General features: G+C 48.1%; 6 protein-coding genes across 6 annotated transcripts; 4 read left to right on the forward strand and 2 right to left on the reverse strand.

Moving 5' to 3' along the window:
- Nucleotides 1-882: 882 nt before the first annotated feature.
- On the forward strand, nucleotides 883-1,430 carry PtrM4_073390 (uncharacterized protein; the record flags this gene model as incomplete). Its single annotated transcript, XM_066106037.1, has 2 exons — nucleotides 883-1,113; nucleotides 1,167-1,430. The coding sequence occupies 2 exons, from the start codon at nucleotides 883-885 to the stop codon at nucleotides 1,428-1,430; spliced, it is 495 nt and encodes a 164-aa protein (XP_065964664.1).
- A 692-nt stretch (nucleotides 1,431-2,122) lies between these two features.
- PtrM4_073400 (Dimer-Tnp-hAT domain containing protein) lies at nucleotides 2,123-4,675 on the forward strand (the record flags this gene model as incomplete). The annotated part of the gene is made up of 1 exon (XM_066106038.1): nucleotides 2,123-4,675. The coding sequence occupies one exon, from the start codon at nucleotides 2,123-2,125 to the stop codon at nucleotides 4,673-4,675; it is 2,553 nt and encodes an 850-aa protein (XP_065964665.1).
- A 1,949-nt stretch (nucleotides 4,676-6,624) lies between these two features.
- PtrM4_073410 (Dimer-Tnp-hAT domain containing protein) lies at nucleotides 6,625-7,292 on the forward strand (the record flags this gene model as incomplete). Its single annotated transcript, XM_066106039.1, has 2 exons — nucleotides 6,625-6,644; nucleotides 6,884-7,292. The coding sequence occupies 2 exons, from the start codon at nucleotides 6,625-6,627 to the stop codon at nucleotides 7,290-7,292; spliced, it is 429 nt and encodes a 142-aa protein (XP_065964666.1).
- Nucleotides 7,293-7,559: 267 nt separating this feature from the next.
- On the forward strand, nucleotides 7,560-9,670 carry PtrM4_073420 (uncharacterized protein; the record flags this gene model as incomplete). The annotated part of the gene is made up of 2 exons (XM_066106040.1): nucleotides 7,560-8,165; nucleotides 8,222-9,670. The coding sequence occupies 2 exons, from the start codon at nucleotides 7,560-7,562 to the stop codon at nucleotides 9,668-9,670; spliced, it is 2,055 nt and encodes a 684-aa protein (XP_065964667.1).
- Nucleotides 9,671-11,812: 2,142 nt separating this feature from the next.
- PtrM4_073430 (uncharacterized protein) lies at nucleotides 11,813-13,642 on the reverse strand (the record flags this gene model as incomplete). Its single annotated transcript, XM_066106041.1, has 1 exon — nucleotides 11,813-13,642. The coding sequence occupies one exon, from the start codon at nucleotides 13,640-13,642 to the stop codon at nucleotides 11,813-11,815; it is 1,830 nt and encodes a 609-aa protein (XP_065964668.1).
- Nucleotides 13,643-13,984: 342 nt separating this feature from the next.
- On the reverse strand, nucleotides 13,985-17,469 carry PtrM4_073440 (uncharacterized protein; the record flags this gene model as incomplete). Its single annotated transcript, XM_066106042.1, has 2 exons — nucleotides 13,985-14,838; nucleotides 16,269-17,469. The coding sequence occupies 2 exons, from the start codon at nucleotides 17,467-17,469 to the stop codon at nucleotides 13,985-13,987; spliced, it is 2,055 nt and encodes a 684-aa protein (XP_065964669.1).
- Nucleotides 17,470-17,479: the final 10 nt, after the last annotated feature.

Below are 17,479 nucleotides of genomic sequence, written 5' to 3' on the forward strand. Positions count from 1 at the left end.
GTCGACGTACAGCCGTACGTCTTATCGCCTCGAATTATCAGCTTTATAAAGGCCATGTAATTAAAGGCAGCTTATCGACGGCTGTGAGTCCTATCCACATATCAACCGATCTCTGGACATCACCGTTCCGTTCATCTCTCCTTGCTGTATGCGCACAGTGGGTCGATCACGAATATAAGCTTCAGAAGGCTCTTTTAGGACTGCCAGAATGTCGTTACAGCCACTCTGGAGAACAGCAAGCGCACTTACTTCTTCAAACCCTCGAGGAATATGGGATACAGTCTAGAGTTGGCTGGCATACGGGTGATAACGCAACATCTAACGATACCTGTTTGGAGCATCTTGAAACCCTCCTTCGAACTAAGCACAACGTAAGCATGGCTTTTAATATAAAAATCGGCCTTCGCTGCTTAAGTTACGCGATGGTGCTAATATTAACAAGGTTAAATTTACTGCTAAAGAGCGCCGTATCCGATGTATCGGTCATATTATCAATTTATCCTTGCAGGCATTCCTGCTTGCATCCTCTAAGGAGGCTCTTACCGCTGCTCTCGACGCCGTAACGGATGTTATGGGGAAGAGCTTCTCGCAGAGTTTTCAAGCGTTCTTACTTCTCGACAGAGAAACCCTAGAGCCCAAGCCCAAGCTGTTCCACAAACCTCACAGAGACAAAGGTTGTCTCGCCGAAGACGCAGCGTTGATAGCCATGGGTCTGTTGATGAGGACTTTTGTGGTATTGAGAACATCTCTACACTACGCAAATTACATCAACTATGTGTCTGGCTGCGCAACTCAAGTATACATGCAGCAGAGTGGGATCGCAAGGTAGGCCTCCGCTTAGGGATTGACAATCAGACTCGGTGGTCTTCATGGTACTCAGTTATGGATCGGGCTATTAAGAAGATGGCTGCAATTAAGGTCTTTATGCACGATAACGAGAAACACCTTAACGAGATCCGTCTTACTTCTGACGACTGGGATATACTACAAAAAGCACATACATTTTTACAACCATTTGCATCAGCAACGCTATACGCGGAGGGAGATAAATCGTCTATCTCTCAATCTCTTTTGATTATGGACTCTCTTTTAGTCCACTATGAGCAGCAAAAGGTAAGCATTAACGTGTTATCCGAACTTTAAGTCTTCGGTTAACAGCTTTATAGATACATTACTCTAAAGATGAGAATGAGGACCTTCGCATGGTTCGATCGATCGAGATGGGCTGGTTCGTACTTGAGAAGTACTACAACATGACTGATCAGGTTCCGGTGTACGCTTCCGCTATTCTTCTAAATCCCGCAAGTAGAGCAGCATATCTCAAGAAGAACTGGCCAGCCGAATGGTACGAACCAGCTATTAACGCTGCTCAAAACTTTTGGGTGAATGAGTTTAAGGCAGACTCCGCAACAATCAATCGATCGACATGATTGATTCCTATATAGGTTAAAGAGTTACTCTATTAGGCAGCCTTTAACCTAGATAGGAATCAATCATGCCGATCCGATTGATTGTTGCGGAGTCTGGTTTAAGGACGCTTTGCCTTTAGCTAGCCCTACAGCTTCTCAACAAATGGCTCCTCCTTTAAAGCAACGCGGTGCCGTTCTCGATCAGATTCTACAACAGATGTCAGTTGCGGCGGCAGATCAATCAAACAGCGACGATCTTAAAATTTTCGCAGAAAGTCCAGTAATCAGACTTGTCATTAAGCAAACGCGTTTGAATAGTTTGTTTGATTTGCTTGACTATAAGCAAATTAAACAAACCAAACGCTGCCTATAGAAATATACAAACAAATCAAACGTACGATCGAAATTTGTTTAGTTTGTTTGACTGTTTGACTAATATTACATAGCGAGCTGTTCTATAGATGATGTCCTAAGGTGCTTTAAGATCGACTTTAATGATGTTTTTGAGATAGCGGAGGTAGCAATTTCGCGATAGTTTTCTTGTGTTGCATCTAGCTTAGTCATCATATAACTACACGAGCGTCGCTAGCCGTCGATGACCGCTATCTTATATCCCATCTCCCATCTTCTATATCGCTGTTAGCCATCTTTTGCAGCTACACTACCGTCTCTACAGCACGTTTTAGTGTTTCTCGTTGCCCAACACGCCGAAAATGCCGCTTCGTAACCTAAAACGCGCCGCCGAGGGCACCCCCGGCCCCCACGGCCCCCACAAGCGCGCCAAAACAGCTAAAGGCAGTGCATCGCAGCCTATCCTGATGGACGATTCGCAGCCTGAGCTGTCTATCCGCACCTCGCCACGTAAAGCCCTAGCTGCTGCAGCAAGCCAGGCCACCGAAGACGCGCCGTTCGAGTCGCAGTTGCGCGACGCTATACCAGAAGCTACTATACAACCGCCGGCCGAGGGTAGTAGGGCTGCTACGGAGGCTACAAGTGAGGCTATCGAAGGCGGGGATGATACTGGCTTTGATGACGAGTTTACGGACAACTTTGACGGCATTGATTGGAAGCGTTTACCGCGTTTTACGAAGCCGCTGCGTACGTTGAAGCGCAACAAAAGTTGGGTATATCAGTACGGTTACCGCGTTGCCTCTCTCCGTGAGCCTCATCGTACGTTCTTTGTTTGCAAATACTGCCATCATCGTAAGATCTTTTGCGCCTATCCAGAGGTTACAAAGTCGACCAGTAACGCTATCAACCACCTCGCGCAGAAGCTACTTGGCCACGGCTACGATCGCAAGGGCAAACTGGATTCGATTACACTACCGCGAGGCCAAACGACGCTTAAGATGATGACCGAGGGCGGTGTCGATGTACCTCAAGGCGTCGCTAACGAGCTCGGAAACTTCGACGTACAGCGCTTTCGATACGCCGCTGTTACGTGGCTTGTCGACAATAACCACCCTCTCCGCGAGTTCGAAACGCCTGCGTTTAGGCAGATGATAGAGTTTGCCAACCCGGAGGCAGCTGACGCGCTGTGGGTAAGTCACAACAGTGTAGCTAGCTTCGTGATGAGGCTGTATCGCTATATGGAGCCGCAGGTTGTTCAGATGCTCTCGTCGGCTATTAGTAAAATCCATATAAGCTTCGATGGCTGGACGACAAAAGGCGGCAAGCGCGGCTTCTTTGGAGTTGTTGCTCATTTTGCTGACGCCGACGGCACTATCAGGGACCTACCTATCGCGCTGCCTCAGCTTACGGGCGCCCACACGGGCGAGAGGATAGCTGAAGTTGTTGGCAATATAATCGATGTCTTCGGTATAACACGTAGCCAGCTTGGGTACTTTGTGCTCGACAACGCGTACGCTAACGACACCGCCGTCACCAAACTCGCCCAACGCTTTGAATTTACAGCAAGCCATCACCGCCTCCGCTGCGGCCCTCACACACTTAACTTAGTCGGACAGATGATTATCTTCGGCTTTGATAAGGACGCGTACGATAATGATCAGGACGAGCACAAAACAGAGGCAGCCTACCTACAAGAATGGCGGCAGCAAGGTCCGCTTGGTGTACTAATCGATATCATCAACTACATCCAAACACCGCAACAACACGATCTTTTTGCCGATTGCCAGCGCCGTGTTAACGCTAAGGCTCCCGACCAAAAGCAGGAAATACTCGAGCCGGTAAAGCCAGTCGTCACGCGCTGGAACAGCTTTCACGACACCTTTGTACGCGCCGCAAAACTCCATAACGCCGTTGATGAGTACGCCCAAAGCCACATCGAAAGGACGATGGGCGCCGACGCGTACGCGCGTAGCCGTAACAATAAGCTCACTAAAGTACCAGCTTGGATGAGATCTAATGGGCTTACGGCTGACGATTGGGCGGTAATAACCCAGTATATATCAGTGTTGGAGCCGCTAAAGGAGGCGACAAAACGGCTTGAAGCTCGCGGTAAAGCTGGCCGTTTCGGCGCGATATACGAGGTTATACCTGTCTTCGAAGCTGTACTTGCCGTGTACGAGCAGCTACTTAAAAACCACGAAAGCGTCGACTATAATGCCAATAGCGCGCCAGAAGATCACCTTCCTATCAACCTACGCGCAGCTTGGGCAAAGCTTAACGCGTATTACACTAAGCTCGACGAATCACCCGCATACTTTGCCGCTACCTGCCTCCACCCATACTACAAGAACTACTGTGAGAACAGCTGGCGCGACAAACCGAGCTGGCTTGAGGCAAACAACGCTGGGTTGAAACAACTTTGGGCGTTCTATAAGCCGCAAATACAGCGCCAAAGTCGCCCACCAGTGCGGCTCTCAAGCGGTATCAACGACGCCATCAACGCGCTCGTTAATGCGGAGCCTTATGGCATTGTTGAGGTGACAGAGATGGATGAGCTGGAGCGTTGGCGACGGTTTGAACTCCGCTGGACGCAGGAGCAGTTCGAACAAGGTAGTAATCCTGTTAGCTATTGGATAAGCCTACGCCCAAAGTATCCTAACCTAGCGCGTATGGCGATCGATATATTAACAATACCAGCCTCAAGTTGTGAGTGCGAGCGGCTGTTCAGCGAGCTCGGTGATTTATTAGAGCCAAGGCGACGCAAAATTGGGTCACAACTGCTTGCAGCAATACAGTGTATACGAAGCTGGCGCGACGCTGGCTTTAAGCCTCCATCTGATTACAACTCAGGCGATGTAACTGACGCTGAGGTAGCTGCAATATACGAAATATGCAAGTGGGACAGCGAAGCTTAGTAATATATACGATATACGATTAGATCAGCACCTAAACAGTATCAAATCTATCAAACTTTCAAACAAACGGCCTCCTAAAACACTATCAAACTAAACAACTCAAATACAATCTTAAGTTTTGTACAAACAAATCAAATCAGCGTCCAAAGTTTGTTTGATTTGCTTAATGACAAGTCTGCCAGTAATACAAATCGACTGTAGCCCTCTTGAATGGTGGTGCCGATCGGAGCAACGGCAGCGCTACCCTAGGCTAAGCAACATGGCTATCTCTATTCTTTCTATCGCTGCAGAGTCGTCCGAGCCAGAGAGAACATTCTCAGGTGCAAGAAGAACCTGTTCATGGGATCGGTCGAGGCTCACTTGCAGACTCCGCAACAATCAATCGATCGACATGATTGATTCCTATATAGGTTAAAGAGTTACTTTATTAGGCAGCCTTTAACCTAGATAGGAATCAATCATGCCGATCCGATTGATTGTTGCGGAGTCTGCTCACTTGCGCCAACATTGAGAAGATCGAGTGCATTGGCAGTTGGCTTAGGGAAGGCCACATAAAACCGTGTTCTCTCAACGGAATGGGTCTACCAATGGAACCAGAGCAAGATGACGAAGCAGAGATGATAGGGGATGAGGTAGAGGAGATTCTAGAATGGACATAACCCGGTCTTGGCATGATGTATCTTATATCGTTTTTATATCGTTTATATCGTTAAACGCTTTAACGTTATAAGGATTTTTGCTTAAACGCGTTAACGTTTTAAGGTTTGCCAAAACGATTTAAAAACGATTTGCCCATGTATGTACATACATACATACACAATACAACCTCAGTTCAATCCTTCAATTCTCCGCACATGCGCACTGTTCACTCCACTGCAAGACTTAGCCTAGTTGCCGGCAACGATTCTGCGCCATTATCAGTCCGTTCTTGCTTCTTTAACCCACTGTACGTAGAGTAACAGACCTAAACGGGGACCTACGCTATTCCACTGACTTGGTACCGTGGCGGTACCTTTATCTTGGGCTCGGGCTGGAATGACGCGGCCTGCTAGGATAGCAGCGCTAGTAATTGGTTGCAATTGTCGGGGATTTGCACGGCAGCCTCTGGCGGTTCGTTATACCTAATCTACTCCTGATCGAGACAACCAATACAACAGAGTTTGCGGAGTTTAATCTATCTGGAGATTGGCATTGGACAGTCGTGCCGTAACGCAAGAAAAATCGCATGTATCAAAGAATACTAAAGCTTTGACTGCGTAGCGGCGATGGCGGCATTAACTCACTAAGAACGCCAGGCTATTGTAATTAACTACTGCGGTTATAAGGATAGATAGGCTTGCAGGTTGTAGAATGCGTACAAATGTATCACGACAGCAAGTGGATATGTCGTATTAGACGCATCTGGGCGCGTCCCGGACGAGTTCGGAACGCGGTGTCTAAGCGAGCCTGTAACGGAGACGTTCACGCATGCAGAGGCCTATCTAGTTCCCCGGCTCCCAACCGGCTGCGTCGGAAGCTTGCAAGTAGGAGCAGGGGTGACATCCAATGCAGCTAGAGTCTTCTTCAAGGGGTCTGCTGCGATGCAGCCGTAATGCAGCCAAGCAACTGTCCCCTGATCTAGCCACCCCAGGGTAGTCTCCACCCTGTGCCTTGATGCAGGCTGTGTCAATGGCCGCCTCGTAGTTCATTCCACAAAGGTAGTTAGCTAGGTTACTCAACAAGACGTAACGTCCATCTCTGTATGACATACTTGTCAACGAGCGAGCCGGCTCGCTCAGCTCGCTCGGCTTGGACGTTTTGACCAAGCCGAATGAGCTGAGCGCGCAATGCGCGCTTGCAAGCCGAGCGAGCTTAGGGATAGGCGCTCGCTCAGTCAGCTTGCTTAGCTTGGTTAGATGGGGCGGTTGGAAACTTGGGGCTGAAGGACTTGGTGGAGGGGCAATCTCACGATGATTTTTAGGTGTAGTGCGTAAGTTCGAAACCTAGTTATAACATAAAATACACTCTTTTTTGCTATATTTCTAGCAAATAAGCTACTAAATTTCCGGCTAACCGCCTGGCAACAATATTCTCCTTTTGCGACACTTCACTTACTACTTATCACCCACCACACTCATCTATACTCCATCAACGCGTCTCTATTTGCAGCTACTATCTACCTCGCCGTTGCTATAATGCCAGCAAAAAGAACACGCGTTAATGCTCCAGAAATCGCGGCAACTTTATCAACAACTTTATTGAGCCTGCAGGGCTTACGGAGAACGAGGAAGATGAATATGAGGCTTGGAAACGCAGCGAACCGATCGCTGGCGAGGGCGTCGACCCTATAAAATACTGGGTAGAACTCCGCGATCGCCACCCTAGCCTTAGCAAATTTGCTATCGACATGCTATCAATCCCAGGCTCAAGCTGTGAGTGTGAGCGCTTATTCAGCGAGCTGGGTGACCTCCTCGAGCCCCGTCGGCGCAGCATTTCTCCGCAACTTCTAGCAGCAATACAGTGCGATCGACGATGGATAAGAGCTGGATTTGGCAGTGGTGAGGTGCCTGTAAAGGGGGTTATCAGCGATGAGGAGATGGACGCGAAATACGGTGTACATAAGTGGGATATTAGCTGAGAAACTCAACACCAAGGTTTCTATATAACTTTCCTAATCGGGACTGAGCCCATCAAGCCGAGCGAGCTGACAGCCCTGTTTCAGCCAATCCGAGCGAGCCGAGCGAGCTGCTGGCCTCCGCTCAATTGGCTGAGCAAGCCAATTGGCTGAGCTCGCTCAGCTTGCTCATTGACATCTGTGAGGCTGAGCAATCTAGCAGAAATCACAGAGCTACTACACCCAACCCAAATTGGGGGTAGACTCAAGAAATCTGCAATAGATGCAGCTATGCTACTCATCGACCAAATTCAGCACCAGAAACAGAAAGGCCAAATAACATCAACTATCTTCCTAGACGTAAAGGGAGCATTTGACCACGTCTCACACAATCAATTCCTGCGAACGCTTAAGAAGCTAGGCCTTCCAATTAGTCTTATCGCTTGGACAAAATCCTTCTTCTCAAACAGATCGCTAAGACTCTCCTTCGACAATAAGACACAAGAATTCTCCGAGATAATAGCTGGGATACCTCAAGGCAGCCCAGTGTCTCCAATCTTCTTTCTTATCTACACCAGAGACCTCTTCCCAGGACTACAAAGCTTCAACCTATCCTATATTGACGACCTATCTCTATCGACATCCTCAACATCTCTAAAGAAAAACGTCAAAATACTAGAACAGCAAGTCCGCCTACTATCTCACCGAGGGAAAAACTTAGCGATTATGTTCGATATAGCTAAGACAGAGCTCATCCACTTTACCGCCAAGAAAGAGAGAAAAGAGAGAAGCCTACAGCTTCCAGACAACACCATTGTAGAACCGAAAGACACAATCAAATGGCTAGGCATCCACATAGACAATAGACTGTCCTTCAAGGAACATATTGCTACACGCGTAAGCCAAGCAACAAAAGCATTTCATAGGCTAGGGAGACTAGCCAACATCGAAAGAGGACTCTCCCAAAAGCAGTACGACAACTATACCTAGCCTGCGTCACAAGCGTTGCAGACTACGGATCACAAATATACTGGAAGAACCAAAGCTACGCCACTAGCCTCCTACAATCACTGCACAACCTAGCGTGTAGAAAGATAACTGGAGTGTTCAGAACGTCACCATCTCTACCAACAAGCATTGAATCCGGACTTACGTCACCTGCAATTAGACGCAACACCAACAACCGAAAGTATGCGTCTAGAGCACACCAGCTATCCAGCAACCACCCAATCCAGAAAGCAATTACAAGGATCACAAATACAGACAAAGCTAGCTACAAAAAGCCAAACCAGCATAGACAACTATATACTATTGTTAAGTCAATCCCAGAGAGAGACAACAACAGCGTAGAAAAGATAACCCCATATAGGTTCAGACCGTGGGAAAGTCTTAACTACAAGGTTACTGTATCAAAAAAGAGCAAAGAGGAAGAGGCAATTGCACACACGGATTATATCCTATCAAGGAGCGGAGATAACTTCACCGCAATCTACTCAGATGCCTCACAACACGACAAGGGAATAGGGATCGGCGTAGGTGTAGTAGCGTACAGCTCCACCCACGAAGAAACATTTTCTCAAAAGACAAACATTGGATGCTCCCAACTAGTCTACAACGGTGAACTAGAGGGGATAGCACAGGCATTTGAACACGCGGCTATAGTGGCACAAGAAGGCCAAGAGATCTACGTATACGCAGACAACCAAGCAGCAATCCATAGGCTTAACAACCTATCGGACAACCCGGGACAACAGTGGCTACTAAGATGCATCAGAGCTGCAAAGAGAATAACGACAAAGAAAGCATCTATCCACCTGCAGTGGGCCCCAGGACACAACGACGTCAAGGGCAATGAAAAAGCCGACACGCTAGCAAAGGAAGCAGCTAAAGAGAGACCAACAACATCGACCATAGCGAGCCTAGCCTACTTAGGCATAGAAATCAACAAAATACAAAAAACAGAACAACTGATGGAGTACAAGAGGTATACCGACAGGCCCACCAAAAACAGAAGCTCCTACTCAAGGATCTTCAAGCTCAACACACATACAACAATCAAAGTCCCGAAGGGAACACCAAGAGAAATCTCGAGCGCGTTCTACTCACTCAAGCTAGGACATGGATACTTCAACTCCTACTTTAAGAGATTCAACAAGAGAGACTGCAATCTATGTATATGCTACAAACCACAAACACCACAGCATCTACTTCTAGATTGCAAACAGTACAAAACACATCGAAATACACTCAAAGAATCAATACCACACAGACCCATCACCCTCCCACTTCTCCTCCAAACAAAGACAGGCATCAAAGCTACTCTAGCCTTTATTGCAAGTACTAGGATTGGCACGAGAAAATGGCACCTTGGGCAAACCACCGAACAGACAGACACTGTATAAAACTACAAAAACAATATTTCCTTATCCAAAAGAGCCCGCTGCTACATCTCTTTCTATTCACCACACTGCTCTTTAGCACCCGCGCCAATGGAAGACTAGCTCTGAAATTGGAGTACGCAAAACACCACCCAAATTGTACAAGACCCATATTATTATATTATTATATTTCCATTAGAGTCCTGTATCAGTCGGTGACTATGTAGGACTTTGGCTAAGCCGTTCTATGTATGATGGTCGTTGTGGAGTTTCTATGGGTCTTGTACAATTTGGGTGGTGTTTTGCGTACTCCAATTTCAGAGCTAGTCTTCCATTGGCGCGGGTGCTAAAGAGCAGTGTGGTGAATAGAAAGAGATGTAGCAGCGGGCTCTTTTAGATAAGGAAATATTGTTTTTGTAGTTTTATACAGTGTCTGTCTGTTCGGTGGTTTGCCCAAGGTGCCATTTTCTCGTGCCAATCCTAGTACTTGCAATAAAGGCTAGAGTAGCTTTGATGCCTGTCTTTGTTTGGAGGAGGAGTGGGAGGGTGATGGGTCTGTGTGGTATTGCTTCTTTGAGTGTATTTCGATGTGTTTTGTACTGTTTGCAATCTAGAAGTAGATGCTGTGGTGTTTGTGGTTTGTAGCATATACATAGATTGCAGTCTCTCTTGTTGAATCTCTTAAAGTAGGAGTTGAAGTATCCATGTCCTAGCTTGAGTGAGTAGAACGCGCTCGAGATTTCTCTTGGTGTTCCCTTCGGGACTTTGATTGTTGTATGTGTGTTGAGCTTGAAGATCCTTGAGTAGGAGCTTCTGTTTTTGGTGGGCCTGTCGGTATACCTCTTGTACTCCATCAGTTGTTCTGTTTTTTGTATTTTGTTGATTTCTATGCCTAAGTAGGCTAGGCTCGCTATGGTCGATGTTGTTGGTCTCTCTTTAGCTGCTTCCTTTGCTAGCGTGTCGGCTTTTTCATTGCCCTTGACGTCGTTGTGTCCTGGGGCCCACTGCAGGTGGATAGATGCTTTCTTTGTCGTTATTCTCTTTGCAGCTCTGATGCATCTTAGTAGCCACTGTTGTCCCGGGTTGTCCGATAGGTTGTTAAGCCTATGGATTGCTGCTTGGTTGTCTGCGTATACGTAGATCTCTTGGCCTTCTTGTGCCACTATAGCCGCGTGTTCAAATGCCTGTGCTATCCCTCTAGTTCACCGTTGTAGACTAGTTGGGAGCATCCAATGTTTGTCTTTTGAGAAAATGTTTCTTCGTGGGTGGAGCTGTACGCTACTACACCTACGCCGATCCCTATTCCCTTGTCGTGTTGTGAGGCATCTGAGTAGATTGCGGTGAAGTTATCTCCGCTCCTTGATAGGATATAATCCGTGTGTGCAATTGCCTCTTCCTCTTTGCTCTTTTTTGATACAGTAACCTTGTAGTTAAGACTTTCCCACGGTCTGAACCTATATGGGGTTATCTTTTCTACGCTGTTGTTGTCTCTCTCTGGGATTGACTTAACAATAGTATATAGTTGTCTATGCTGGTTTGGCTTTTTGTAGCTAGCTTTGTCTGTATTTGTGATCCTTGTAATTGCTTTCTGGATTGGGTGGTTGCTGGATAGCTGGTGTGCTCTAGACGCATACTTTCGGTTGTTGGTGTTGCGTCTAATTGCAGGTGACGTAAGTCCGGATTCAATGCTTGTTGGTAGAGATGGTGACGTTCTGAACACTCCAGTTATCTTTCTACACGCTAGGTTGTGCAGTGATTGTAGGAGGCTAGTGGCGTAGCTTTGGTTCTTCCAGTATATTTGTGATCCGTAGTCTGCAACGCTTGTGACGCAGGCTAGGTATAGTTGTCGTACTGCTTTTGGGGAGAGTCCTCTTTCGATGTTGGCTAGTCTCCCTAGCCTATGAAATGCTTTTGTTGCTTGGCTTACGCGTGTAGCAATATGTTCCTTGAAGGACAGTCTATTGTCTATGTGGATGCCTAGCCATTTGATTGTGTCTTTCGGTTCTACAATGGTGTTGTCTGGAAGCTGTAGGCTTCTCTCTTTTCTCTCTTTCTTGGCGGTAAAGTGGATGAGCTCTGTCTTAGCTATATCGAACATAATCGCTAAGTTTTTCCCTCGGTGAGATAGTAGGCGGACTTGCTGTTCTAGTATTTTGACGTTTTTCTTTAGAGATGTTGAGGATGTCGATAGAGATAGGTCGTCAATATAGGATAGGTTGAAGCTTTGTAGTCCTGGAAGAGGTCTCTGGTGTAGATAAGAAAGAAGATTGGAGACACTGGGCTGCCTTGAGGTATCCCAGCTATTATCTCGGAGAATTCTTGTGTCTTATTGTCGAAGGAGAGTCTTAGCGATCTGTTTGAGAAGAAGGATTTTGTCCAAGCGATAAGACTAATTGGAAGGCCTAGCTTCTTAAGCGTTCGCAGGAATTGATTGTGTGAGACGTGGTCAAATGCTCCCTTTACGTCTAGGAAGATAGTTGATGTTATTTGGCCTTTCTGTTTCTGGTGCTGAATTTGGTCGATGAGTAGCATAGCTGCATCTATTGCAGATTTCTTGAGTCTACCCCCAATTTGGGTTGGGTGTAGTAGCTCTGTGATTTCTGCTAGATTGCTCAGCCTACTTGCGGTGATCCTCTCGTTAATCTTTCCTAAACAGCTTAATAGAGTGATAACTCTGTAGGCTTTTGGGATTGAATAGTCTGGTTTTGATGCCTTTTTAAGAACAGCTCCTGTAGCTTGTTTCCAGCATTTTGGGTGGTATCCATAGTTGAATAGGAGTGAGAAAGCTCTAAACATTGTTTGCGGTTGAGCTTTGTACGCGGCTGTGATTATGTCTTGTGTTATTGCATCTGGTCCTGGGGTGCTACTTTTGACTTGACTTGAGCATGCTCGTTCTAGTTCAGTCGTGGATAGTGCTGGCCAATCCCATCTCTTTTCCTGGTAGTTGGTGAATGTGGGCGCTTCGGTTATGGGCGGTGGTGGGAATAGCGTGTTGCGGAACGCTTGGCATTTCTTGTCGAATGATGTTTCTCCTTGTATAGGTGGAATTCTTTCGACTTTGTTATCCTTTGTATATGCCATGGCTTTGTAGATTGACTGCGGGTCTTCCTTCTCTAGGAATTCATTCCAGTGTTTCCTTTTAGCGTCTTTGATTGCCTTGTTGTAGGTGTTTCGTGCACGTAGGAAGTCTCTTTTCTCTAGGTAGGCGTCGTGTATTGCAGTAGTTTCGAGCTTTTCTTTAAAAATCCTTCTATAGTGGGAAGTGTCTTGTCGTAGCTTTGTCAGCTCTTTGTTCCACCAAGCTTTTGGTTTTGGACCAAGTCTAGTGATAGGGATAGCTTTGTTTGCTGCAGTTTGGATTGCTTGAGTTATTGCTTTGCTAATCTCTTCTAGCTTTTGCTCTAGCTCTGTATTGTTGCCGAGGAGGAGGTCCATTAAGTCTGCCTTTCTTGGATCACTGATCTGGTCCATATCTTGCAAGGTTTGACTGTTTTGGATTGCCGTTTCTAGTTCTTTGTTGAAGGTGTCCCAGTTAGCCTTTGCAGTATTAAATCTGGGTTGGTTTGTCGGGTTTTCTACAAGGTCTGCGTTTGTTTGGATGGAGAATAGGAGGCCGTAGTGATCTGATCCAGTTTCAGGTATGGTCTGCCAGTCCGTAGCTTTACTAGCCAAGTCTGGAGTGACAAGTGAGAGGTCTAGGACTGTTTCTCTAGATAGGTGTGGTCTGAAGAATGTGCCTACTCCTGGTGTGTTTAGGAGCTCTAGATCTTGTTCTTCAATCCAGTCAATAAATGGCTGTGCTCCTTGGCTCGTCGTTGGGCATAGCGGGTCCCACAATGGATGGTGTTCGTTGCTATCTAGTACTAAGATAGAACTTGGCGGAAGCTTGGTGTTGAGTATAGCTCTAGGCAGTGTTTTTTCCCCTTCGGCGTTTGTTTGGTTGTATACGTTAAATAGGTTAAATTGGAAATTGGGACCTTTTATTGTAATAGCCATTGCGTCTGGGTCTATTTTGAAGTCGTTTTGGGTGAATGTCTCTGCTTCTAGTGTTGGAAGGCCTTGTACGATCGTACGGTGAATAACAGTAGCTAAGGTAATCTTGTGTATTGGTATTCTGGTGTATGATGATTCTACGAATGTGGGGGCTACGAAGGTATACATAGCGTTGGGTCCGAGTTGGGCCGAAGTAGGATCGAGGCGGTACATTGGGCCTTATTAGGCGACACACCGTGTGTATGCCGACACTGGCAATCTTTTCTTATTGTAACGACTGATGTAAGGAAAAACGGGTCTTCTAAAAAGGGCACAATGAGAGGGATTCCAATTAGGCATATGTGCCTACTCCGTAGGTCGCTGCACAGATCCCTCTACTCGGATTGACAGCTTGTTGCTTTCGATGAAACGTTCTAACGCGCGATTTGGTGTTGCTTTCGTGAATGCGTCCGCGGGGTTGTCCTCTCCGTTGATCCAGCGGATCTCAGTGATCTCGCGACGCTCGTATGACTGCCGAAGCGCCATGATGTCGATCATCAGTCGCTTCTCAGCAGTTGTTCCGAGTTTGACGAGGCATTCATACAAGGAGTATGAATCCGTACACACAATAAGTGGGATCGGTGGTAGACCTAGGCGTCCTGTAATCATCTTGAGGGTTGTTAGGATAGCGATAGCGATGTCGACACCGCTAACCATGCCGTACGTTTCTGAGGCAAGAACGCTCCGGGTAACGCGTTTGCATTTGGTCGAACTCCAATGGATTACGTTACCACGAATATCAAACGTGCTGTCTTGTCGACTCGACTCATTCGCAAGGATAAGTAGGTACCCTAGCTGTGAGCTAAGGTCTTGGTTGTTCGCGAAGGATCCGTCTGTGAACACTACCAGCTTTGCTGTAGCGAGGTCGAGAGGGACGTATCGCAGGCCTCGTTGTATGCTCTCAGATTGCCACTGCAGCCGGCGGTTAAGCTTCACGTATTCTGTGTCCTTAGGTTGTTGTATTTGCGCAGCCGCGGAAAGATCGAACGATGCTTCAGGTTGGCATATCGACGCAATGTACGCGCCACGCGCGCGCTGCTCCATGTACTTCTGTGCTCGGTTTGCTGCCTTCGGATCAATGATTTCGATCTTGGCACCTTGTCCCTTCTGCGTAAGTAGAATCGTGTCTCCGCGCAACGTTAGAGTACATCCGTTGAACTCTGTCAAGCGTCAAGGTTGGGGAGAATCTTGTAGTATTGGGACTATGGGAGTGAGAGACTATATACGAATGCCAAGGCGCTAGCCGCAGGGACCAGGTAATCACGTGGGTTCACCTCACCACTGACACACCCCCCGCATGAGGCTGAAGTGCTTGGATTCTCAAGGACGTATACTCATGCAATACAAAGTGGTGAAGGAGAAGGCAAAGGAGAAGGTAACCGGTGTCGTAGCCAAGCGGGCACACGTGTGTAGGCGCTATTGTTTCTGGCGGAAATCCTAGGGGAGACGGAAGGCTAGCGCTCTTCAATGCCTCTCTACGAGAAGGCGGCGCAGCGATTGTTTGTCGGGTAGGGGACGTATAAGCTGCTAAGTGCTGAAAGTTGTAGCGGCTTGTAGAGAATAGGCTGAGCCGCAGAGCCAGTGCGACTTGCTTAACCTAGTGTAAGGGCGTGCGAGGCTCTATCGGGATCGCAGCAGAGAGGAGATAAGCAGTGGTCGGGCCTGTCGGTTAACCGGTAGTGTCGCTCGTAGGGAATAGGCTGAGCCGCAAAGCCAGTGCGACTTGCTTAACCTAATTTAAGGCCGCGCGAGGTTCTGTCGGGATCGCAGCGGAGGTAGGAGATGAGCAGTGGAATGTGCCTGACGAGGCGGAGGTGATCGTGAGACAGCTGGGGGCCTCTTCGTATTGGGCCTGCTTGGCTTTTGGTGACTGTGAAGGACGTGCCTAGTAGGGGCTCTGGTTCTAGCTTTGGTTCTGGCTCGGTGGCTCTGGCTCGGTGGCTCTGGCTCGGTGGCTCTGGTTCTTGCTCGGTAGCTCTGGCTTTGGTTCTGTCGCTACAGGGCGCGTGAGTTCGTAATGGGATCACGTCGGTAAGCTGTGTTGACGAAGGTCCACGCGAGGTTCTGTCGGGATCGCAGCGGAGAGTAGTAGGCTGAGCCGCAGAGCCAGTGCGACTTGCTTAACCTAGTGTAAGGGCGGAGGTCGTAAGCAGTCTTTACTTGGTACTTGTGCTCAGAGGACATTCGCTGTGTGAGGTGGTGTCGGGATCACTGCAGTCGATAGAAGGCGAGTCGCGCGTCGTGATTTAATCGGGCGATCTGGCTGACGGAGTAACGTAGGGCCGTGCGCGAGGTGCTGTCGCAGTGGTGACGTGTTAACGATAGGGACTGTCGCGCCCTGTGCGGAAGTTCTCGAAGGTAAGGTTTAAATTTAAGATAGATGAGGAGATTAGCGTGCGCTAGTCGCTGCAATTATCCTCATAACAAGGCTTTAACAACAGCGACTACGGGAGCGGGTGAGGGCTCATAACCTGTCAAGCGTCAAGGTTGGGGAGAATCTTGTAGTATTGGGACTATGGGAGTGAGAGACTATATACGAATGCCAAGGCGCTAGCCGCAGGGACCAGGTAATCACGTGGGTTCACCTCACCACTGACAAACTCGAGTGATACTTCTTTGGACAGTCTCTCCTTGGGCTTAGCTCGAAAATTGGCTTTCTGGAGCGCAGCGTCTTCTGCACCAGAGAATGCAGGCGTCCCAATCGCGAGAGTATCGTCTGTCTGCAGGCCCACTATTCCAAACGCTTCCCGTCTCCCGTTCGTGATCAGGAGGCACGGGTCATACGTTGATGTAGCCATGTCGAGCTCCTTGCAGTGGTGTCCTTGGTACGTAGCAAACCAGTGGACTCCTGCTTCCGCGATTCCATAGAGTGGCTTGATTACGCGAATAATTGTTCCCTTGGGATACTTTGTTATAAGCTCCTTTGGGAGGTGCGCTAAAACCGTGCGGAATAGCTCTGTTTGTGCCTGTGGGTACGCTTGCGTGATATCTCGTAGTTCCACAACCATGCCCTCATCGAGTAATGCAGGCGCTAGGGCTAGAATCAGGCGCTGGCTGGCTCGTTGGATGGTTGGCGACTGCGTCAGGATCTCGTGTTTGCCCTCGTCATTGTAACCTTGAACAACGAGGCGTGATTTCTCGTACGGGACCATGGTCTTGCCTTTGACTTCGCGGACCATGCGCGATTTGAAGATACGATACCCGCCGTGTAGAGTTGGATCAAACAGCTCAAAACTGAATACTCCACGGCCGACGAGGTCGTCGATCTCCTTCTGATCGGATGCTTCGAATGGAGCGCCCGGGACGTTAATCACGCCGTCATTGCGTAGCTTGACGGCCAGGGCGTAATCGTCCTCCTCCTTCTTCGACAGGTACTGCACCTTGGGCTTGTTCTTTGATCCAGGTGGGCGGCCCCGCTTGCGCGGCTGAGCCGCTTGGTTGGCTTCCGCCGGTGGTACCGGTAGTGGCGGTTCATCAGCAATCGCTTCGTCTGTGGTCGGAGATCCACCTGTGCCTTGATCTGCGCCGTCTATCGCTGTAGTCAGATCGCGATAGTACGGTTTTACGACAGTGGATCGGAACGTCGTTGGGCCGTTGATCATGTCTACAGTAACATCGTGGTCCTTCATATCGATGACTCTATACGGCCCTTGCCATCCATTCTTCTCGCGCCATACCATCACCTCACTCTGAAGAGGCAGTGACAGTACCCCGTCTGTAGTAGGCCCATTCCTGGTACCAAGTGCGTTGCTCACCGCATGTTCCGCTGCAGCCTTCCGCAGCGCCCTCATCGCTTTCTGG

The sequence above is a fragment of the Pyrenophora tritici-repentis genome, chromosome 2, assembly GCF_003171515.1.
Source record: "Pyrenophora tritici-repentis strain M4 chromosome 2, whole genome shotgun sequence".
Taxonomy (NCBI): domain Eukaryota; kingdom Fungi; phylum Ascomycota; class Dothideomycetes; order Pleosporales; family Pleosporaceae; genus Pyrenophora; species Pyrenophora tritici-repentis.